Source organism: Tigriopus californicus, chromosome 10 (genome assembly GCF_007210705.1).
Source record: "Tigriopus californicus strain San Diego chromosome 10, Tcal_SD_v2.1, whole genome shotgun sequence".
Lineage (NCBI taxonomy): Eukaryota > Metazoa > Arthropoda > Copepoda > Harpacticoida > Harpacticidae > Tigriopus > Tigriopus californicus.
Genome location: NC_081449.1, coordinates 10,799,256 through 10,818,123, shown reverse-complemented (window position 1 = coordinate 10,818,123; position 18,868 = coordinate 10,799,256). Strand labels below are relative to the sequence as shown.

The 18,868-nt window shown below is 44.3% G+C and overlaps 2 protein-coding genes across 3 annotated transcripts; one reads left to right on the top strand and one right to left on the bottom strand.

The window, feature by feature from the left end:
• LOC131889072 (uncharacterized) lies at positions 1-2,656 on the top strand. The gene has a single exon (XM_059238071.1). It carries the CDS (start codon positions 95-97, stop codon positions 2,069-2,071), a length of 1,977 nt encoding a protein of 658 aa, XP_059094054.1. The 5' UTR covers positions 1-94; the 3' UTR covers positions 2,072-2,656.
• Positions 2,657-4,886: 2,230 nt separating this feature from the next.
• On the bottom strand, positions 4,887-17,375 carry LOC131888946 (protein unzipped-like). 2 transcript variants are annotated; one of them, XM_059237908.1, is made up of 4 exons: positions 17,085-17,375; positions 10,635-10,686; positions 7,900-8,212; positions 4,887-7,768 (listed from the first exon to the last, which is right to left on the bottom strand). In XM_059237908.1, the coding sequence occupies exons 3-4, from the start codon at positions 8,082-8,084 to the stop codon at positions 6,349-6,351; spliced, it is 1,605 nt and encodes a 534-aa protein (XP_059093891.1). In that variant the 5' UTR covers positions 8,085-8,212; positions 10,635-10,686; positions 17,085-17,375; the 3' UTR covers positions 4,887-6,348. The 2 variants fall into 2 exon arrangements, with proteins under 2 accessions (XP_059093891.1, XP_059093890.1); XM_059237907.1 differs by lacking the exon at positions 10,635-10,686.
• Positions 17,376-18,868: the final 1,493 nt, after the last annotated feature.

The window sequence follows — 18,868 nt, the reverse complement described above, 5'->3', positions numbered from 1 at the left end:
TTGAACATTGTCGGTAAATTTCTGTTCTTAGTTTTCTAGCCACGACTTCGCTTCAACTTGAGAACAACGGAGATAGATAGATTCGTCAGTCCATATGGCTCTTTTTGATCCCATTCAAGCGATCGGGAACAAAATATGGGAACGTGAACGTCATCGTCTGGAAGCGTGGTCGGAAAGACAAGTCTTGATGGTGAATGGCCTCTTCAATTTGATTGCAGCCATTGTAGCGGCCAAATCGTTCGAATACCTTTCATGGGCCGGGTTTGGGGGCGTGGTCACAGCCCTGGCCATTGGCAAACAGGTCCTTTTAAGGCGATTAGAACGCCTTCCAAGATCATGGTATTCTTGTACCGACATTCCTCTCCCGGATTTGATCAAGGAAAGCAAGACGAAAGTCCGAGAGATGCTGAGTCAACTTCGGGAGCCCAGTCGAGAATTCGAGTTTGATGCGGACAAAGTGCGGCTATTTTGTTTGGGCGATGCCAAGCCTTCTTTGAATTGGCTTAATCACACGATTCGCACACTCTGGCTTAACCTGAGGGCTCAAGTGAAACATGTGGTTTTGCATGAATTATGGCCGGAGATCATTCAAAAGAAGCTCGCTAACACGCCCCTGCATTCGTTGAAACTCCATGATTTCCACATTGGCGAGCATCCCGTCAGAGTGGTAGATATCAAGGTCGAGCCTCATGGCGAAGATGATTTGGTGGTGGATGTGGAATTGGCCTACGATGGTAATGCCAACGTGTCCTTGACCGTGTCCCAAAGTGACTTGAAAATTTCGATCCCGGCCAAGTTGCAAAAGCTCAAGATCAGCAACCTCAAGCTGCGGATCGTGGTGAAAAAGTTCCTGCCCTGTCTTCCATTTATCGGTGGTCTCCAGGTTTCTCTGCTGGAAGAACCACTCATGGACTGGGAGACCTCGGGTGTGGTTCAAATTACCGACATTGATATGTTGAAATCGATTATCAAGAAGCTGGTAGGCAAACATGTGTTCAAGAAATTGCAACTACCCAATCGGTTCACACTGCCCATGAGCATGATTGCGGGCAATTCACTCAAGACCATGGCAGCGGACATTGGGGCTAGGTACCAGACGATATCAGCGTTGGAAGTGGCCATGCCTCAGCCCATGGGGGTACTACGAGTGACGGTCCATCAGGCGGACAACCTTCGACTCACTGATTGGTCCCTGATCAATTTCTCGCATCATACCAACCCATTTCGACCCAGTAGATTTGCCATCTCTGAGATTCTTCCCAAGAGAATTCTTGGGAAGTGTTTTGTCAAGGTCAATCTGGGCGGGATGAGCTTTTCCAGCGAGATCAAATCTAGTTCCTCGAGCCCCGTTTGGGATTACTCTTGTGACTTTCCCATTGAATACTGCACCGACGACGAGATCACGGTGGACATTTGGGACAAGAGATTAGCCAAAGATCTTTACTTGGGAAGGGTCACTGAAAGGATTCGTCGAGTTTTCGAGAGTCCAAACCGACTTTTGGAAGGCTGGTACAACTGCCAAGTTTATCAAGGAAGAGTCTGGCTCAAACTCGAATGGTTCAGGCAAGTGAGAATGCTCTCATTAGAAGAGGTGCGACAACCCCCGAGCAATAGAGGCTTGCTATCGGTGGTTTTTGGACATCTCAGATATCTACCCCAAGTTAGAACCAGGAAGATAAGACCCCAGTGCTTCTTACGAATACGGTATGATGATGAAGAAGACGGGGTGCTGCTTCATGAAGTTGCTTCCAACGAGTCGCTCAGTTTAAAGAACAAGCACGTCTTCAATGAGGGCAAAATTGTCAGGCTGCACAATCTGGAAAAACTCTACCATCATGGGGTGGTTGAACTTGAAGTGAAAGACTGCTCATCAGGGGCAAGTGTTTGCTTTGAAGCACTCACCTTCCGTGGACTTATTCACAGCCCCTTGAATGGTCGGGACATGTTGAATTTGCTCTTGAAGGGAGAACAAGGCCTCTTGAGGTTATCGATTCAGGCTGAAATTCTCCGTGATGTTTTCGGCTCTCCATCTCCTTTTGATTCGGTCCAATCGAAATGCTTTGATCAATGAGAAGGTGATAAATTGGAAACCATTTAACGTCATAAGATTTTACGACCCACCCGGTTTCTTAAGTTATGAGCAGATGGATCCAGCGTTGCAAAGATGGACTTGCTCAGATTAAATCAAAAACTTCGCCCTACTTGCGATTTGATTCATATTGCTTGGGATTGCCAAGGAGGAGAGGGCGCCAAATACCATTACCCGATTGACCAACTGGAACATGTGAATGACTTTGAGTATGTTCTTTTTTTCTTCTCTTCCTCTCTGGAACAAGTGGGTCAGCACCAAAGTGGAACGGCGTGAGCTCCACAACTTATGACTACAATTACGGCTCTTATATTAATTAGGCAAAACTACGGGGTTCACTCGAAAGACTAGTTTCCCTCCATTCATCCTTCAGCTAATGAAAGACAGTGACTAGGGGAGAACATGAATGTTCCAAAATATGGCATGGCGATGATAGCCGCCATGATGAACGGTTCTTCTTCAATAGCAGACACAACCATCCGGCTAATACAGGATAAAAAAGCCTGGCCCCAAGCCATGCGTATATCAACTATCCTGGCTGGCTTTGAACAATTCAGGAGTGGTTGGAGAGTCGACCATGTGCTCCCAAATCGCCTTCATTCATTCAGAAAGAGAGAGAGAGAGAGAACCACTTCTACACGTAGGTATGTACTGTAGTGTAGTGGAAGAAATGTTTAGGTAAGGAATAACAGGAGAAGAACTCGTGCCAAAGTATCATCAATCTCTAAAGAATACACCTAGTACCGCAGAGTCATGCTCTGGAAGGGGAGGGAGGCGTGTCATGCGCGCATATGATTTAGTGGGAGTAGAAGCGAAAAAGCCAAGGGCACCACGATATGGCCAAAGTTGCTAATATTTGGCTGAGTAATGATGAATAATCATTACCGTCAACATAAGTATTCACTATCATCATCATCATCATCATCAACCTTCTGCAATCCGTTAACATGGTTTTTGGGAAAGACTCTCCAGATGAGGCATCGTTGGGTGGTGCCTCTTTTATTCGAAGCGAAGCTCTCCTCGGATTGAGTGAGCCTTCTGTGGTGGTTGTCGTCTTCTTGGAGTTGGAGGACTCGGAGCACTCTCACTCACTCTTTCACATCTCGTACTAGTTACCACCCCACCGAGGAGACCTCCAGCTGCTGTCGACATCATCAAAAATCTGATGATGAACAATCCTAAAGGCTTGTATGGGAACGGGGAAGTAAGCCTCTCTGATATTCTGCTCTTCTACTCGAATGAACTTCTGGTCTTCTGTTCTAACTTCTATCTACGAGTAACTCACTTCCAACACGAGACAAATATCACGGACTCTTTAAGATCAGTTCAAGAACTAGAAGTTGCTGAAAGGGGACAGCGCTTCCTAGTTTACCAATTTGGATGCAAACAGCTGGGTTGTTCTTTTTTTATTATAAGAGGTAGGATTCATTCAGAGCAAATATTTTCCCACCGTTAAACATGACCGGGATAGTCGAAGCTTTTAACACGAATTGAAACTCGAGTAATGCACCAACTTGGCAGAGGCTCAAGATTTACGGCCTCACTTTGGTTTCTAGTGGGAAAATAAGATGATCCCATGAGCCCTATAAAGCATCCTTACCCAGACCCAAAGGAAAACTACCGTGAAAATCATTTTTAAGAAAATGCAGAAGTTTCGGCGATGAAACAACTTTCTCTATTATGTTTCTAGGCCCAAAAATACTTACGTCCATGTACAGGTAAATGTACTAACGCCGAACACTGGAATCGATTTATATCAACGGGTTGAAGATGGGCTGACAGGGATGGAAAATGGATTACCATTTTCCAATTTGCACCGTCGTGTGTTTCATCAGTTTCGATCGAGGGAGATTAATTAATTCCCCAGAATTCGATGACGAGCTTGTTATCTTTCACCCTACCGTGCTAACGTATTAATTCCTCATTCTTCAAGCAGAGCCACGTGCTTTACTTGAGCTCGGGTCTCAATCCTTTAATAAGTGATTGCTTTTTATCTTTGATGATGATCGTGATAATCAGGGATAAGGATGATATGTTTGCTGTTTGCCAATGCTTGCCCTTGAGATCGATTCTCAGCAATTCTGGGGCTCGTGTGTCTTTCGTCATTTGAGACAGAGTTTCGACAACATGGAAGATTTTTATGGCGATCACTAGAATCAAAGCATCTTTTCATCACAGCAGGTATTGACGTTTTTATGAGGTGATCTGGGGACGCGTGAGCTGCAAGGGGCCTTGGACGAAAATATCTTGGCAATTTGGAAGATCACCAGGAAGCTTGAGCACTCACCGAAGTTCTAATTCCAAAATTCCATTCCTGTTCCATGGGCAGCATTTTTCTGCTCTTTTCTTCAACAGACCCAAACTTTGGGTCACGAAAACACTTTTGGAGGTCAGCTTCAAAATTCCGTTCAGGTGAGATTGCTTGACGTGAGGGTCGAGTTCGAAACGAATTACTACTCATGTCGTCGGCTATTGTTCCAAACGTTGGATTGGGCTTGGAAGTACTGTACATACAGTGCTGCTCAGGCATTATATGAATAATTCATGGCTCTTTGCATAAGAGTAGTTGGATGCTCAATTCAGAACGGAGGCTCATCGTTCACAAGTCATCTGTGGCAGCAGTGGAGAGGCACTAATCTACTGATTAGCCCAAATATTGGCTTAACTAGGTGGATACATATCGATTCATCACTCACATTGTGGCGAATTCTTACCATTAAAGCCTGATCATCGGTTTTACATTGTGGGGGATATCAAAATTTGAGCGTCTCATCAGGGTAAATTTCAACGCAACATGTCGTTTTGAATGTTATCGTATATTTTCATTGACAATTCTGCCATTCATCGGCACAACAGGATTTTGTGTAACTGTTTTTAAACCGATCCAATACATCGGAGACATACATGAAAGCATGAAGTACTGAATGTTCTTCCTAATAATGTTTATCATGACGACATCGACACATTTGGCCAATACAAAGTGTTCGTGGACTATTTCATGTATTTTGGCACCAGGTACTTGATTTGTAGGTTTTGTATGGTATAGGGACATTTTCAATCATTCGAGTGCAACACGCCATGTACTTAAAAGCAATCCAATATTTCCTCCCAAGTTTCTTTGTCGACAACGCTAAAAGTCTTTCTGCCTTGGAGCATTGATTGCCCCGAAATTAATTTACAACTTTCAATCGCCGAGAAAACGTTCTCTTTCAATTGTTCTCTCCACTTCAAATCACTTTCTTGTTTGAATGCGAGTTCTTGGTGCAATTGCCTCGTCCATGGCATCCATCCCGTTTGACAATGCCAAACGTATTACAAACAGCTTAAGGGTCAAGGAGACGAGATGATTTGCTCTCCCAGAAGATTAGCCTTCTCCTTGTCCCAACGGATGCCAATTTGATGGATGAGGCATGATCCGGTTTGGATTAAATACGACTGAAACACGCACCCTTGTTCAATCGGCCAAGTAAGAGGCTTGGGACCCGTCGGCTTGTGGACGCGTGACAGTGCATTTAATTTGGCGAGATGAAACCCGCCTTTTGGATTGTCATCCAGGATTGATCGGGGGAAAGGGGGCCAATCATTCAAACCCCAGGAGTGGCTATTTATTTCTTGAGGTGTGGACGTGGCTCAACCAGACCTCGGGGTCTCATTATTATCCCCATCCCATCATCATCATCATCATCATCCTCATCATCATGCTGCTCAACATCATCGTTGTTCGAATCTTGGGAGGCATTGAATGGAAGTTGAAGACTCGAGTCGACATCCGACATCCAAGTCAGATTAAAATCAGACCTCATTATTTCAATAAGCCGACATTCAGGCTTTCATCGAGAGTGCCAGAGCAGAAGTGTTGTGGTGTTTCTCCCCAGTAGCTCTGAGTTTGAAGCAAAAGATAATGACCAAGAATGGGGAGGAGGGGGGAGGGGGAGCCGAGCTGATGCTTCATCAGATCGTCATATTTTCTCTTCTTTCGGTCTTGCAAGGCTCTCACCGCTGGATCGCCAAATTTGAAGGAGGCGTGGGTGTCCGCGCTTTTTGTTTGGACGAGCCCCCGTCACAAAATCTCCAGAAGCATCGCTTGGACAGAGCATTGAATTGATGGTGCATGAAACTTTGTGACTGACTCCTGTCTTGTAACGCACGTACTCGTAGTACAGTCGATAATACTTTTGCACTTTTTTCACACGGAATATGTATGGGCTATTAGACACACAATTGGAGCCAATTGAGGCAAATTTGCCCACAGAGACCACTCACTGAGTCCTTCCACTCAATGTCAGCAGCAATATATGAATTGACATTGTCGTCATCACTGAACATGATAAATGATTTGCAATTGGCGCGTGACTACTAAGACTCTCTGTGATGGGCCTGCGGCGGCCTCCACCCGGAGCCAGCGACCTCTGACTATTGGCCTCATCTGACTGCATGCCTTGGTTCCCATCCGATGAAGGGGATGCCTCGGCCACCGTTGGATAAAATCTCAAAAGAGGATTTGTGGAAGTAGGCAGAGGTTCTGTTGTTCTCCTGGGCCTGAAGGTCGTGCTCAAGACATATGATCCACTAGGGATGGAGTGCTGAGGCCAAGCTGATCCCATTTGGGCTGGAATGTCAGGGGTCGTCGTGACCCTGAGGGTAGTGGGACTGACTGTTGTCGTTGTAGTGGTGGTTGGTGCGTACGTCCCGTTGTTCGTAAAGTAAGGCCGTCCATATTCCGTTCTGACATCCGTCAAAAGAGTCTCGATGTAGGTTCCATTGACTTTGCGTCGCTTATTAGTCCCATCCGCGTAAATGTAGACCAACTGGCCCGTGAACGTGAGCTCAGTGGTGGTCTCTTGAGCTGAGGCTGAAATCTGAATGGAAGTGCCCGCTTGGAGATTGGCTGGGACCTCCAGAATTCTATGTCTCTCGTATTTAAGAGGCAATCCCCAGTTGAAATTGATTTTCTTGTCGTGCGTGAAGCTACTGGCCGACGATGGGAGTGCCTTGATCATACCCTCCAATTGCCCCCAATAGTAGCTGTAAGACGCGTTATAGGCGATCACCGATCGGATCTTGCTCCAGGCATGGCTCATGCTCCCACCTTTGTTCTCGCTTTCCCCACCCTGTCCGTCGTCATCGTAATCAGCAGGCTCATCTCGGTCCTTGCTTAAAATCCGACTTCCTAAGTGAAGGGGTTGATTATGAACCTTGGCTCGTTGCATGTGGTACTGGATGTCTTGGAGCATGTAACGCACAGGCTCAATCTCCATGAGAATCTCGCCTTTGGTGGCGTATTTCATGGCTCGAGAGTCTGGGAAGTACACTGCTATGTCTCCGCTCAAACCACGTCGAGGGTCCAAGTCGCCAAAGTGCCACTTTTGTGTCTCCGGATCTTGGTATCGAGCCACATACGTCTTGTCTTCCGTGTAGGCCACCAAGCCAATGGGAAGTTTGGTAAAGATGTCCCACTTGAACCACTCGAGTCTGGCCATGGAGGTGCCATCCACCAAAACTTGATACTGCTCAAGACGATGAAGTTCTTTAAAAAATCCCACGGCACACCGCCCTTGGACGTCAGTGCTCCCTTGCACCATCTGATTCTTGTAATACCCTCGACACACCGAACTTTGGCCATGGCGAATCACGGTGGGATGGCGGTAGAACACTTCTTGATTGCTCGTGGACTTCCATCTACAGAAGGCGGGGAAAACAAGTATGAGTTGAACGAGAACTGGATCAAAATACCTGACATGTAGTATGTAGCATGTACACGTGATGTGAGTGTTGCAGAACTAGCTTCGTAGGGATTTCCCATCACATACCTGAGAGTACTGGACGTAACTAATTGGCCATAACTGCTGGTAATGTAGACATTTTCGGTGGATGATGCCCAGACAAATTGTGGAGAGATGAGTAGGAAGAAAAGGAGGATTCGAGCGACTCTAAGGAATGATGTCCGCCGACCCCTCCAGCCCTGTTGTCTCATCATGGTGGAAGCAAAACTCATTTCTCTCGTGTCGTCTCTCTCTCTCTCTCTTGGCTTTAGGTCATTCTCAGATCCGACCGACGTCGGTGTTGGAAGTGCGTGTGCTGGATTTCAGGGCGAGTTACCACAAACGGGGTTGGCGTCCTCATCTGAAAGAGACAAAAGGCGAAATTATGCTTAATGTACGTACATGGAGCAAAAATTCTTAGCTTCAGATGAGTCGCCACTTGGCATCATTAATCATGAGCACAAACCCTTTTCCCGTAGTTCCTTGACAATCTGATGGCGCTCTCAACAACATCATGCCAGTCGATCCGTGGACGCGATGCCAAACAGATCGTTTTCTCGATCTTTTGTTTATCTAATCTTTGTGATGAGTCAAATTTGATTTGGGGGAGCTCGCCCAAGGGCCTGCTGCCATTCCTCACTTTTTCAATATCTCCAATGTTGTACATGAACTAGTACATTGACGTCCAGCTCAGTGCGAGTGGTGCGAGTGATGCTCGAAGCAACAGGGTCGAAGAAGTCTTGCGGGAATGGGGAAGAAGGGTAGGCAACGTCAGACGACCAGAGGGGAGGTGGAGAACACGAAGAGGGAGGTAGACGAAGTGACTACATACTACGTGGACGAAGGGGTCGGGAAAAGGTGGGTGGGTGGGTGCAATGTCTTTGGGATCGCAGCAGGACGTCAGGCCAACACTCAATATCCAAGTAAATAGTCATCCATGTCTGGGGCTGTCCATCTTTTTGAGCGAGCTCCTGGAGGGGGAGACCCCAGCGAATCATGCAGCCTTTGTTTTTGGCCTTCACTCTCATCTCTGCGTGCATTCATTCGTGAGAGACAGGGGATTTGTGCTCCCTAAAACGTGTTGACAATGAGTGAACAAAAGGAAGGAATTTAAAGCTCTATTGTTGCTCTACTGTTGGCATGCTTGATACAGGTACGATCAAATCAGACGGACTCGTAATCCTCGTTGATGTACGATTTAGAACCATACCAACATATCTGGCCCCTTCTCTCCGTTTTTTTTCCTCTCTCTCCCTCTCTTTGTGTCACTTTAATCAAACAGATGAGGAAAAAATGCACAATCATCTCATGACTTCACGAGCCACCGAAACGTGGACTTTTTATATTTGCCAATTCCCCACATAATTGGGCATCATTTTCTGGCATTTCAATCCTACTTTAAGCGAGGCCGAACCCTAGAAAAGGACCCTGCTTGTTTACCAAGTGCAAAGTGACGCCGGTTCGTATTGTTTCTAAATCGAGTTGGGCTTTTAGATGGAGAATGTGAAAAGACAGAGTCAAGCGTTGGCTTGATTTTAAAAAGACATTCCAGGCGAGCTCATTCTGTGACAAAGAACACGCTTGTCTTCAAGTAAATTGACATCCATGACCTTCTTTTATTTCTTCTTGAACCGACATTATCGGGGTGTTGCCACTTCTGTTAAGAGTTGTCTTCTCATTTATTCCCCATGGCGGAGCTTTCAAAGATAGATTGATATAAACCCTTTCCATTCTCTCAAAATAATAAATGTAATAGATTTTGTCGTACCAACCAAATACACGCACATCAACTGCACTATGCGTACTACGTATATGTAACCCAAAATGATCGTCTTTTTTTCTTCTGCATGGGCTCAAAAAAATCCGAATTGTAACTTTGGCAGGCTGAAGTTTTCCAAATCTCGAACGGAAGTCTCATATTCCGAAATATTATTTTGGAATGCACTTTGGAGTCACAAAATGTGGAGATAAGCCCGGTAAGACGGCGGGAATGAGGCTCTTCCATAATATGCAGAAAAAAAGAATTCCCCCGTCGATCCCGGAGACTGGCAAATCATAATGACGTCGGTCACGACAATGATGATCACGATGATGATGATCATCATCATCATTTTGCTCATCTTTGGGAAAAGAAAATGGGATATGCCAATTAATAAGATAAGATTTACCTCGGCCTCCAAGGGGCGTGTAGTGATAATGAAAAATGGATCTTTCGATGAATTGTTTGCACCACGACAATCGCAGTCCCTATTTAGACGGCGTCTCTAATGTCCATGGTTTACTAACCCTGCTCATTGTTCAACAAGTCCTCGAACACACACACACACACCTCATTTGTTTTCATTCAGCTATACCATTCCAGACCCACGCTAGTCGGGGTATACCCTCAGGCTTGGTCGAATTATGGCATAATCTTGACCAAGCCAACTGCCCTTAGGTGTTCACAATTGGTCAGATCTTCCACAAATGGTCAAGTATCTTAATGCCACCACTCCATAAGATTCTTTCCGTTCGAGATGGGACACATCATTTCATGGATAGTTAACAGGCAGTGAATGCGCATAGGCACGTCATAGGCACTCCACATTGCTCCTTACTTTCTTCCATCTTCTCGATCCTCTCTTGTCCACGGGTATCGGATTGCCATATTACGCACCTCAACCCTTACCTGACTGAGCGGTGCTAAGTAAATGAACGTGGGTTGTCAGAAACTCACTTCCAACATCCCTGTCATGTCAAGCTACAACATGCCTGGCTCCTCGAGCTGACTCCATCCAACTTACTTCTACTCTTTCCCACATGGATGGACAGATGGATGGATGGATGGATAGTTGGCTGGAAAGGGTAGTAAGTGCTTTGTAGCTTTGTTGAGTACTACTACTTGATAGCAAAGCTAAGCCAAGCCGGGAGAGAGGGCTCAGAGAAATTGAAAACTAGCAGAAGCAGAGCAAACTTTGGAATTGATCTACGAACTAACCAGCTACGTAGACCGAACACCTGTTCAGAGAAACGCTTTCATCTCGTTTTGTTTCAGATGGGAAGAAGGTGGGTGCCGCTTCTTATTACTATGTGCCGCATTGGTGGCAAACTAGGGGTTTAGTAGATGTTTCATTGACGTAGTTTGGGCGGGCGAATCTGGCAATCTTGGTCCGGTGAGAAAATTGTCGTGATGCTTTTTATGACAGGTTTGGGAAATTTGTTTTTTTTTATTTTCAGCTGCAGTATTTAGGTAATGGCCAAGTTCAAGTCGTATTTCGTGAGTAAAAACATGTCCATTCGTCCCTATCAAAAATTATTGATAGCCCCTGCCAATATTTTTCTGCTTATCTTCATGATTTTTTTTGTTTGAATTCCAAACCTGGCCATTGTAATCCATGAATCGATTCATGGGAGACTGAGAATGAGTCCCGACGAGATAATCAAGCATTCAAGCTCTCAACCAGGGACTCTATTCCATTTATGCACGCCAAGTTTTTACATCAATTTTCAACGCCTTTTAACATTCTTGATGGCCAAAGTCGTGAGTGTTTAAGAATCTTGGGATTCTTCCAGCTCCATGGCCTGCCTCATCTATGAGCATTAGCATCACAGAAGGAGACTACATATCTATCGCGCCTCTCACCACGACTTTACCTCAAAATTTTGAAGTCTCTATTAAGATGATGTCAATTTTACCCATCCAGCGAAGAAACGTGATCCACTCAAGCCTGAAGTGGAGTACTCTCTGATTGTTGGCTTTGATTCCCTTCTCCAATGATCAGAAGCGCTATCCACCTACATTTTTCGAACTTATCACTTCAAAACTTGTTTCATTTTCATGCGAGATAGATCAGTCAAATCTGGGACGCTTGTGAAGGAGATATTTTCAGCTTGTGTCAAGGCAACAAGGCACAAGTCAATAGGCAGCATCACCCACAAACTAGGCCTATTCTCGAACTAATTTGGAGCTCAGTCATTGACTTGCCTCCGCTTTTGGTGACGGATTGAGTTCAAAGGTAAAGATGATGGATGAGGCATGATTCCTAGAATAGAGATCAAGATCCAAAAGTTTCCCCAAGATATCGACGTCACATTCTGCTCGTTCATTAGAACATCTTCATCTTGCTTGCATCCTTGGCTCTCTTCGTCTCGTCGAAAACTGCCTTGGATTTGGGCCTTTGGTAGGGTTGGTTCTGGGTCCACTCGTCTCTTTTCTTTCTTCTTCTGGTGGACCAATTTGCTCACTTGAATGGAAAAAGGCTGTATACACACTGTGTATCTGAGTGTGTGTGTGTGTGCGATCAAAGGCACCCTGGGTGATGCCATTGCTAGGCGGTGGTGATCTACTATCTCTCTCAAGGCCAAGAAGTGTGGCATTGGTGATGGTGGTGATCAAAAGGACCCTCAATAAATCTGTCATAGGAGCACCAAGGATGAGGAGACGAGATGGAAAGATTTGAGGACTTGTCACAAGGTCGGTATACGGAAACTCGGCGTGTTGGAAATGACTGCATGATGCATGAAAGTGAGGTAGAACGCACATGTTGGATTTCAAGGCAAATTCCAAAGTGACATATTTTGTGGATTACTTGAAGTGACAAAAGCATCTGCTTATTGTCGAAGGCCTTTGATTGAGAAACACAGCAATAACGCTTTACACTATATGGTATATGACTGCCGAGCAAACCAGCATCATTATCCATGTTCAGGGTATACATACAGTATAAAAAGAAGCAGTCTTGAAAGTTGTCGTCTTGATGAACTCCTGATCATGACGATCCGCTTCAAAAGGAGAAATGACGAAGATTGCTTGATTTCTTTGTCATAAAATCATTTTCAAGGGAGGAGTTTCAATAGAAGATGAAGAAGAGGGGAAGAGCTGAGCAGCTTTTGCGTACGCATACTTTCTCCGTCTTTTTTCACTGGATAAGCTGAATAGAATTTCGACTCCCTCTCTCACTCCCGCGTTTTCCGGATCACCTTGAAAACGATAATTTTCCTTATCACCATCTTTTGAGAGCATTACAAATTACTCGGAGTGCTAACAAATGCTGCTCTCATTCCCCCAAACAAACCTGCCAAGTGCTCAATTGATGTGATGGTGCTCGTTATTGAGGTGCCAAATCTTATCCCAAACCCGTCGATCCCTCTCGAGTTCACGTCTTCCGACACGAACGAGCACCCATCCAACCAAGCAACTAAATAAGTAGAACTCCAAGCTTCGGGCCCACTACGCACATATCCGTTTAATATATCTGAGTATACGATTCGTTCGAGATCTTGCTTATGAACCTGATGGAAATGCCTCTGTCTTTGTCTTTGGAGGAAAAGACCTGGTTTGACTCTCGCTCGCTCATATGCATCTCATGAGATGTTTTGTTTCGGGGATAACTTTGGAACCATGGCCTATGTCTGAGCCATGCAATGCCCTTTTTTCGGTCAACTCGATACCATGCCATCCATCATCCGAGCAACCACTGCCACTCCAACTTATTGTGGTATAAAACCAGATACTACTGTACATACATGGTACTTCGTGCCAGAACCAGGGTTCCCCACAATGTAGGGATTTGCGTCTTTGTTATCTGGCCAGAAACAGCCAAGTCGGCAGGTTTATGTCCAGGATTTACTGACTTTATCTTCTGATGTGGACAAAAATGCCCTTGGACGCTTCATGTTTTATCAATTATGCCTGGCCTACCTCGATGAAATTGCCTTTTAAGCATGTTTGTTAATCCTCTCGCTCGTGAGTCTTGAGACTCTCAGTCAGAGAAATGTCAACAACGGTGGTTCGAATTAGGAACAGCGGGGATTTAATATTCCCAAATTCTCCCCTGAGAAGAATAGAAACACGCAAAAGGCCATTTGGTATGGTCGAGATTTGTTATGCATTTTTCTCTATTATTATGCCATCAACACTCGTTTCCAGCCAGAGATCGCGGTTGGTTTACGACTGTACAGTAGTACAGTATTAGTAGTACTAGTAGTACTACTGTGGGTGGTGGGTTGGAGTATGAGTGTACACTGTGTACATTTTATTTCATACTACGTATAAACCGCCGAGTCGAAGAATGGGAATAACAAGCCCTGGCTGGCAGAACAAATCTTGAAAATTTGCCAATACCAAAGCCCTGTACGTGTACGCTCAATGCACGCCAGTCTTAGACGAAAAGAACACATTCCACAAATTACAGCTCGGCAATGTTTTATTGACATTGTTGGTTGAAGTGCTATTTACAGCGACCTCAGCAAACAACTCAACCCAGCACTGCTAGTTTCGTTTGATTTATGTGGAATCAAGCCAAGCATGAACTAGATCCTGTCTGTTCTTGGCGATGGTTTTCAATGAAATGGCCATCGAAATGTTGGTAATTGGAATTGATTTCTTTGGCACTGGAAAGGTCACCATCAGGTCCAAAAATGGACCGTCAGCCAGCGCGTGTAATGACTTGGATCGCGCCCAAATGGTTCCATATCATGCTTGCAGTATCAATTGGGATCATTCTCAAGCACATTGCCTAAGTCGGTTGGTTTCCTTGGCAAGGTAACTACATCATAAGACAAGATTAAATTTCTCTCCAGTTTCCTGTTCTGTTGGGTCTCATTTGATCAAATAGCTCCTCGGAAGCGAGCTCTGCTCACATTTCGAAATTCCTTTGCTCTCCTTCAAGGCTCTTAGTACTTCAGTTAAGTACTCCATAAGACTCTTTATCCTTTCCATCTTTGAGTTGAGACAGACATGAAAACTTTACTTGAATGGTCCAAGTACCAGGCCATAGGACATATCGAATCCGAGCTCACGGTATTCTTCTACATGAACCGTTCATGCAGTACTGTGAGCATGCCCAATGTGTATAGATGATTCCGAAGGTCCTGTCGTTCCGCTCGTCTTAGCCTGTTCAGAACCTCAATTGGCCTTTCTTTGAAAACCAGAGAACTAATCTATTTCTGTCCCTTCCAATACACATTTCTTTCCTCTTGCATCTCGTTGTGTCCAGAAGACACGCCAAGGACAGCAGGGGACCGAGAAAGAAGGAAGGAGAAGAACATGCAGAAAAGGGAAGGGAACATGGACCACTCCGAATGAAGGCCGAACGAACGAACCCTGCCATTCTTGGGTTTGCCAATTCCATCCAAGATGTCGCATTTTTTTCTGTCATGCCCCTCCACACATCTGAGTTTGACAACTGGTTAACCAGAAAATCGATGGATGTGGGCTTGGGTTTTAAAAGATCAAGCAGAATCATTGGAAATATTCCTCGTGGGACTGATTTCGAGGAATGAATCGAGGCCCCAGAAACTGGTGGATTTCAATGGAAATGGATTCAATATGCATGAAAGGACTCTACTAGCTGACCATAATTGGATGCAAAATAGTTTGTGTGCATAACTGTGAATAATGATCCCCGCATAAGAACCACTCGCCCATTCCAAAAAGAAACATCGCTTATGTCTTTCTTATTTGTTCACGGGCTTCAAAGGCGTGTAATTTAGACGCAAAAAGTCACTCCGGACAATTTCATCTGATTATTGCTTCGCACTTCAATGTTGAACTGTCTCAGATTCTTACCTTGTTGGCTGTCATAATAAGAGGGAAACCCCCCCAATCTGCTTCAATTACCCGCCCCTAAATGATTTATTATTGGCTCAAAGCATCAGTGTCTGAATGAAATCTCTATTAGCCTCCCTCTTTTAGATGATTGTATCGGACAACCATTCAACACTCATGTAGACGCCTTAGCGTTGATTGACTTCAAGGTTTCGACCCGAGAAGAACTTACGTGGGCCCATTGAGGCTCAAAATAGAAGTCATAGAAAGTTAATCTGACAAACTTGATGATGATGTGTCCGAGCACAGGATAAAGCTCATGCTACATTCTGGAGCTGGCTTTGAATTGATCTCTTCTACCACAATTTAATGCATGCGCTATGAATATGCGGTTGTCAAGGCAGTTTCAAGAAGATTGATAACACGGCACTGACAAATGGTAGCCATCAAAATCGGGAAAGAACGCTGAGCGTGTTGGTTATCTATGATGGCAAACCGTGGGCAAACTCATTATGTAAATTGGTTCAATTCAGATGCCAAAGTTCGTTGTCGGTCCTCATTTGTATCATAAACCCGCGCAGTACACTAAAGATTTGCTTCCTCTCATAACAAAATAACATTTATTTAAGCTTATAAATTTTAGCTCTATACTTCGGTACATGCTATCGTACCGCTCTGACATCAAGTAATGAGTTTGAAAGAAAATAGAACGTTTAAAGGGCCCCACTCGCCACTCTTACCGAATACCTCCAACCTCCATAACTCTTTCCAATCAAATGCCTTTTGCCTAGAAGCTCATTATGAACCCAGTGCTTCTTCCAATGACGATCATCTTTGGCATTTGGTATTCTATCAGCTTTTCCTGGACTGCTTTGGCCAACCCTCTCCTACATCCCCTCTTTCACCCCACTTACTTTTCTCTCTGTCTTTCTTTCTCGCTCTCCCCTAGTGTGCAACACACCATGTTCAGAACTAATAATTAGCCGAATGAATTCAATTAAAATTCAATTCCCAAAAGGAAATATAATCATCGAGAAGACTTGAGAGGGCAACGGAAGAAGAAGAAACTCGTTCCAAATGTCGTTGTTGGACGAGTTTTGTCTGGACCTTCAGTTTGATCAGTATTACTCATGAGGATAGATCTGTAATATTACGGCTTGAGATTGATTTTTCGGGACAACGAGACCTTGACCATCCTCAAGATTGATCTGGAGGATCACGGTTTTCGATTGAACACTCGTTCGTATCATTTATGTCGTTTTTTTCTGACGGATTTGCGTCGCAAAAATGAGAAAGACAACTTTGACCTCGAGCCAACATCTTCCTTACTTCAATTCCAACTGTGCAGGGGAACTGATTCCTTTCGAACCGACCAAACTTCAGAAAGGTCGTATTTCATACAAAACGGGTATCAAATTTAGATTTATGGTCCCTTCAAGTCTACGGTATGAGAAAACCCGGAAAGTAGTCGGAAAGACTGAATCAGACAACTTCAGTAATGGTATCGTTCAACAGCAAAAAAAGCCCCGTTGGATTACCCCCCATTCAGGCAATTGTTTTCTCATGCAAAAATGGAAATGAGAATGAGTTTAGATTTCAGAAAAAAGCCGGATCCAACTGAGACAGATCTCGTAAAATTATTCCGGTCACCCGTGGCGCCTCCAATCGACGCCCAAATGGGCAATATTTTTCAGCTTTATCTTACCTGAATTGAAGGAGGAATGGTTCCAAATATTGTCCTAGTCTCGTTAAGAGCCACTTAAGGACGACACACCTCAACAAATGAAGCCGCACTTTGAACACTGATGTGGCCTGAAATTTCTCCAATTGAAAATGTATTGAATGCCCTTGGCAACAATTGCAGAATCTGTTTCTGCAACTTTAAACCATTGTAATTCACAGCTGCTGTTCGTCGTTGTGGATGCTCAGCTCAACTAACCCAAACTGAGGCCCGGATGATTCATGTGAAGCTCCAGAGTTTTCCATTCCTTCAAGCCTCTAACTTGGCACCGCCGTCGGTCGGTCGTTCAGTCGGTCGATCGAGGTTTGTTCCTCATAATTCGGGATCCTTCCTTCCTTCCTCCTTCTTTTTCCTCACGCGTTCGAGGCGATTGCGTTGGCTCCAGGTTTGGGGGTTCGATTCTCAAATTTGGACCGCAAATGGCGCAGCAGAGAACGGTTCAAACTCAGCCAGGCACGAGAGGCAAAAATGCAATTTGGTTCATTTGACATGCACGGTCACATCCAAACTTTTCATTGGGTGGCAAAAATACACCAACTGGCCGGCTGATCAGGAGAAGCAATTGGAGGGCCCCAGAGTTGGAAGCACAAATAAGGCAGGAAATGACGTAAAATGCAAAATAGTGATGTTTTCCACCCTGTTGACATTGGAGAGACAGACATTGAGAGTGGAGTGGAGTTTCAAGTTCAAGGACGCACACCACACTCTCACCAAAGAACTCGCCTGGCATCATCATCATCATCGTCACTTTAGTAATGCTTTTCCTCTCCTCTAATAGTGTGTAGAATGAGTGATTACAAGGAGAAAAACATGCATATCAAATATTAGACTTATGAGCCCTAAAAGCCGTTGTAAAAGCCGCTGTCAACCATGAGGTGTGAGTCAACTCGATTGCTGAAGGACGTAGAATTGAGTGGTCGTCTGTCTAAAGGCTCGTAATGTTGACAAAGGCCGCATCAAGATAACGAAATTTGATCTGTACGAGATACATGAGACCAACGCAAAACAGACACGGGCACGATCGAAAAGGCAAATATCTACAAGATAAATGGGAAAAGAGACAGCAGTCCCCGTGAAACGTGAAAAAAGTAAAGCGAGATCAATAAGTAGTTTCATTTTGATCTTTAAAAATATATTGGATGCTCAGAGTTGGAAAATGTACCTTTGTTCAAGCGGAAGAATATCAACTCCAGCTACGCAACCTATCTTATTGTTTCTCTTGTTTGAGGTATCGAAGGATTTAGAATATGATTGCTTCATTTACTTATATAGGTATTGTTGTGTTATTTTGGGACCATTTTTCGTCAATCACTCTACGACATTACTAAATTATATTTCTTTGCAAGTATTTTTCAAGTGAAGTTCTTTTATAACACGCCCGTCTACCTTTTAAGTATGTTTTGGATTTTTGATCTGCCATATTTTGGCAAATCCTTAACTTGCAATACGATGCTTTATTTCTTTGCTAAAACACTCGATTGATTGCTTGGCCAAAGTTGCCAATTTGTTCTTTATCACTCTCAACTGGAATGATTTACGCCGAGTTATTCTGCAAGTGTGTGCGCGACACATATCTCAAAGATACAGAGACTCTATATCTTAGTCCAAAATTGTATACTCGATAAAAAGTTCAAAAATATTCATTTAGCACAAACTTTTCTCTTAAGACGATGTCAGGTAAGGTAAGGTATGATTTAACTTTCAGTTCTTAAAGCCAGGACACAAGGTGTACATGTAACAAAAAATAA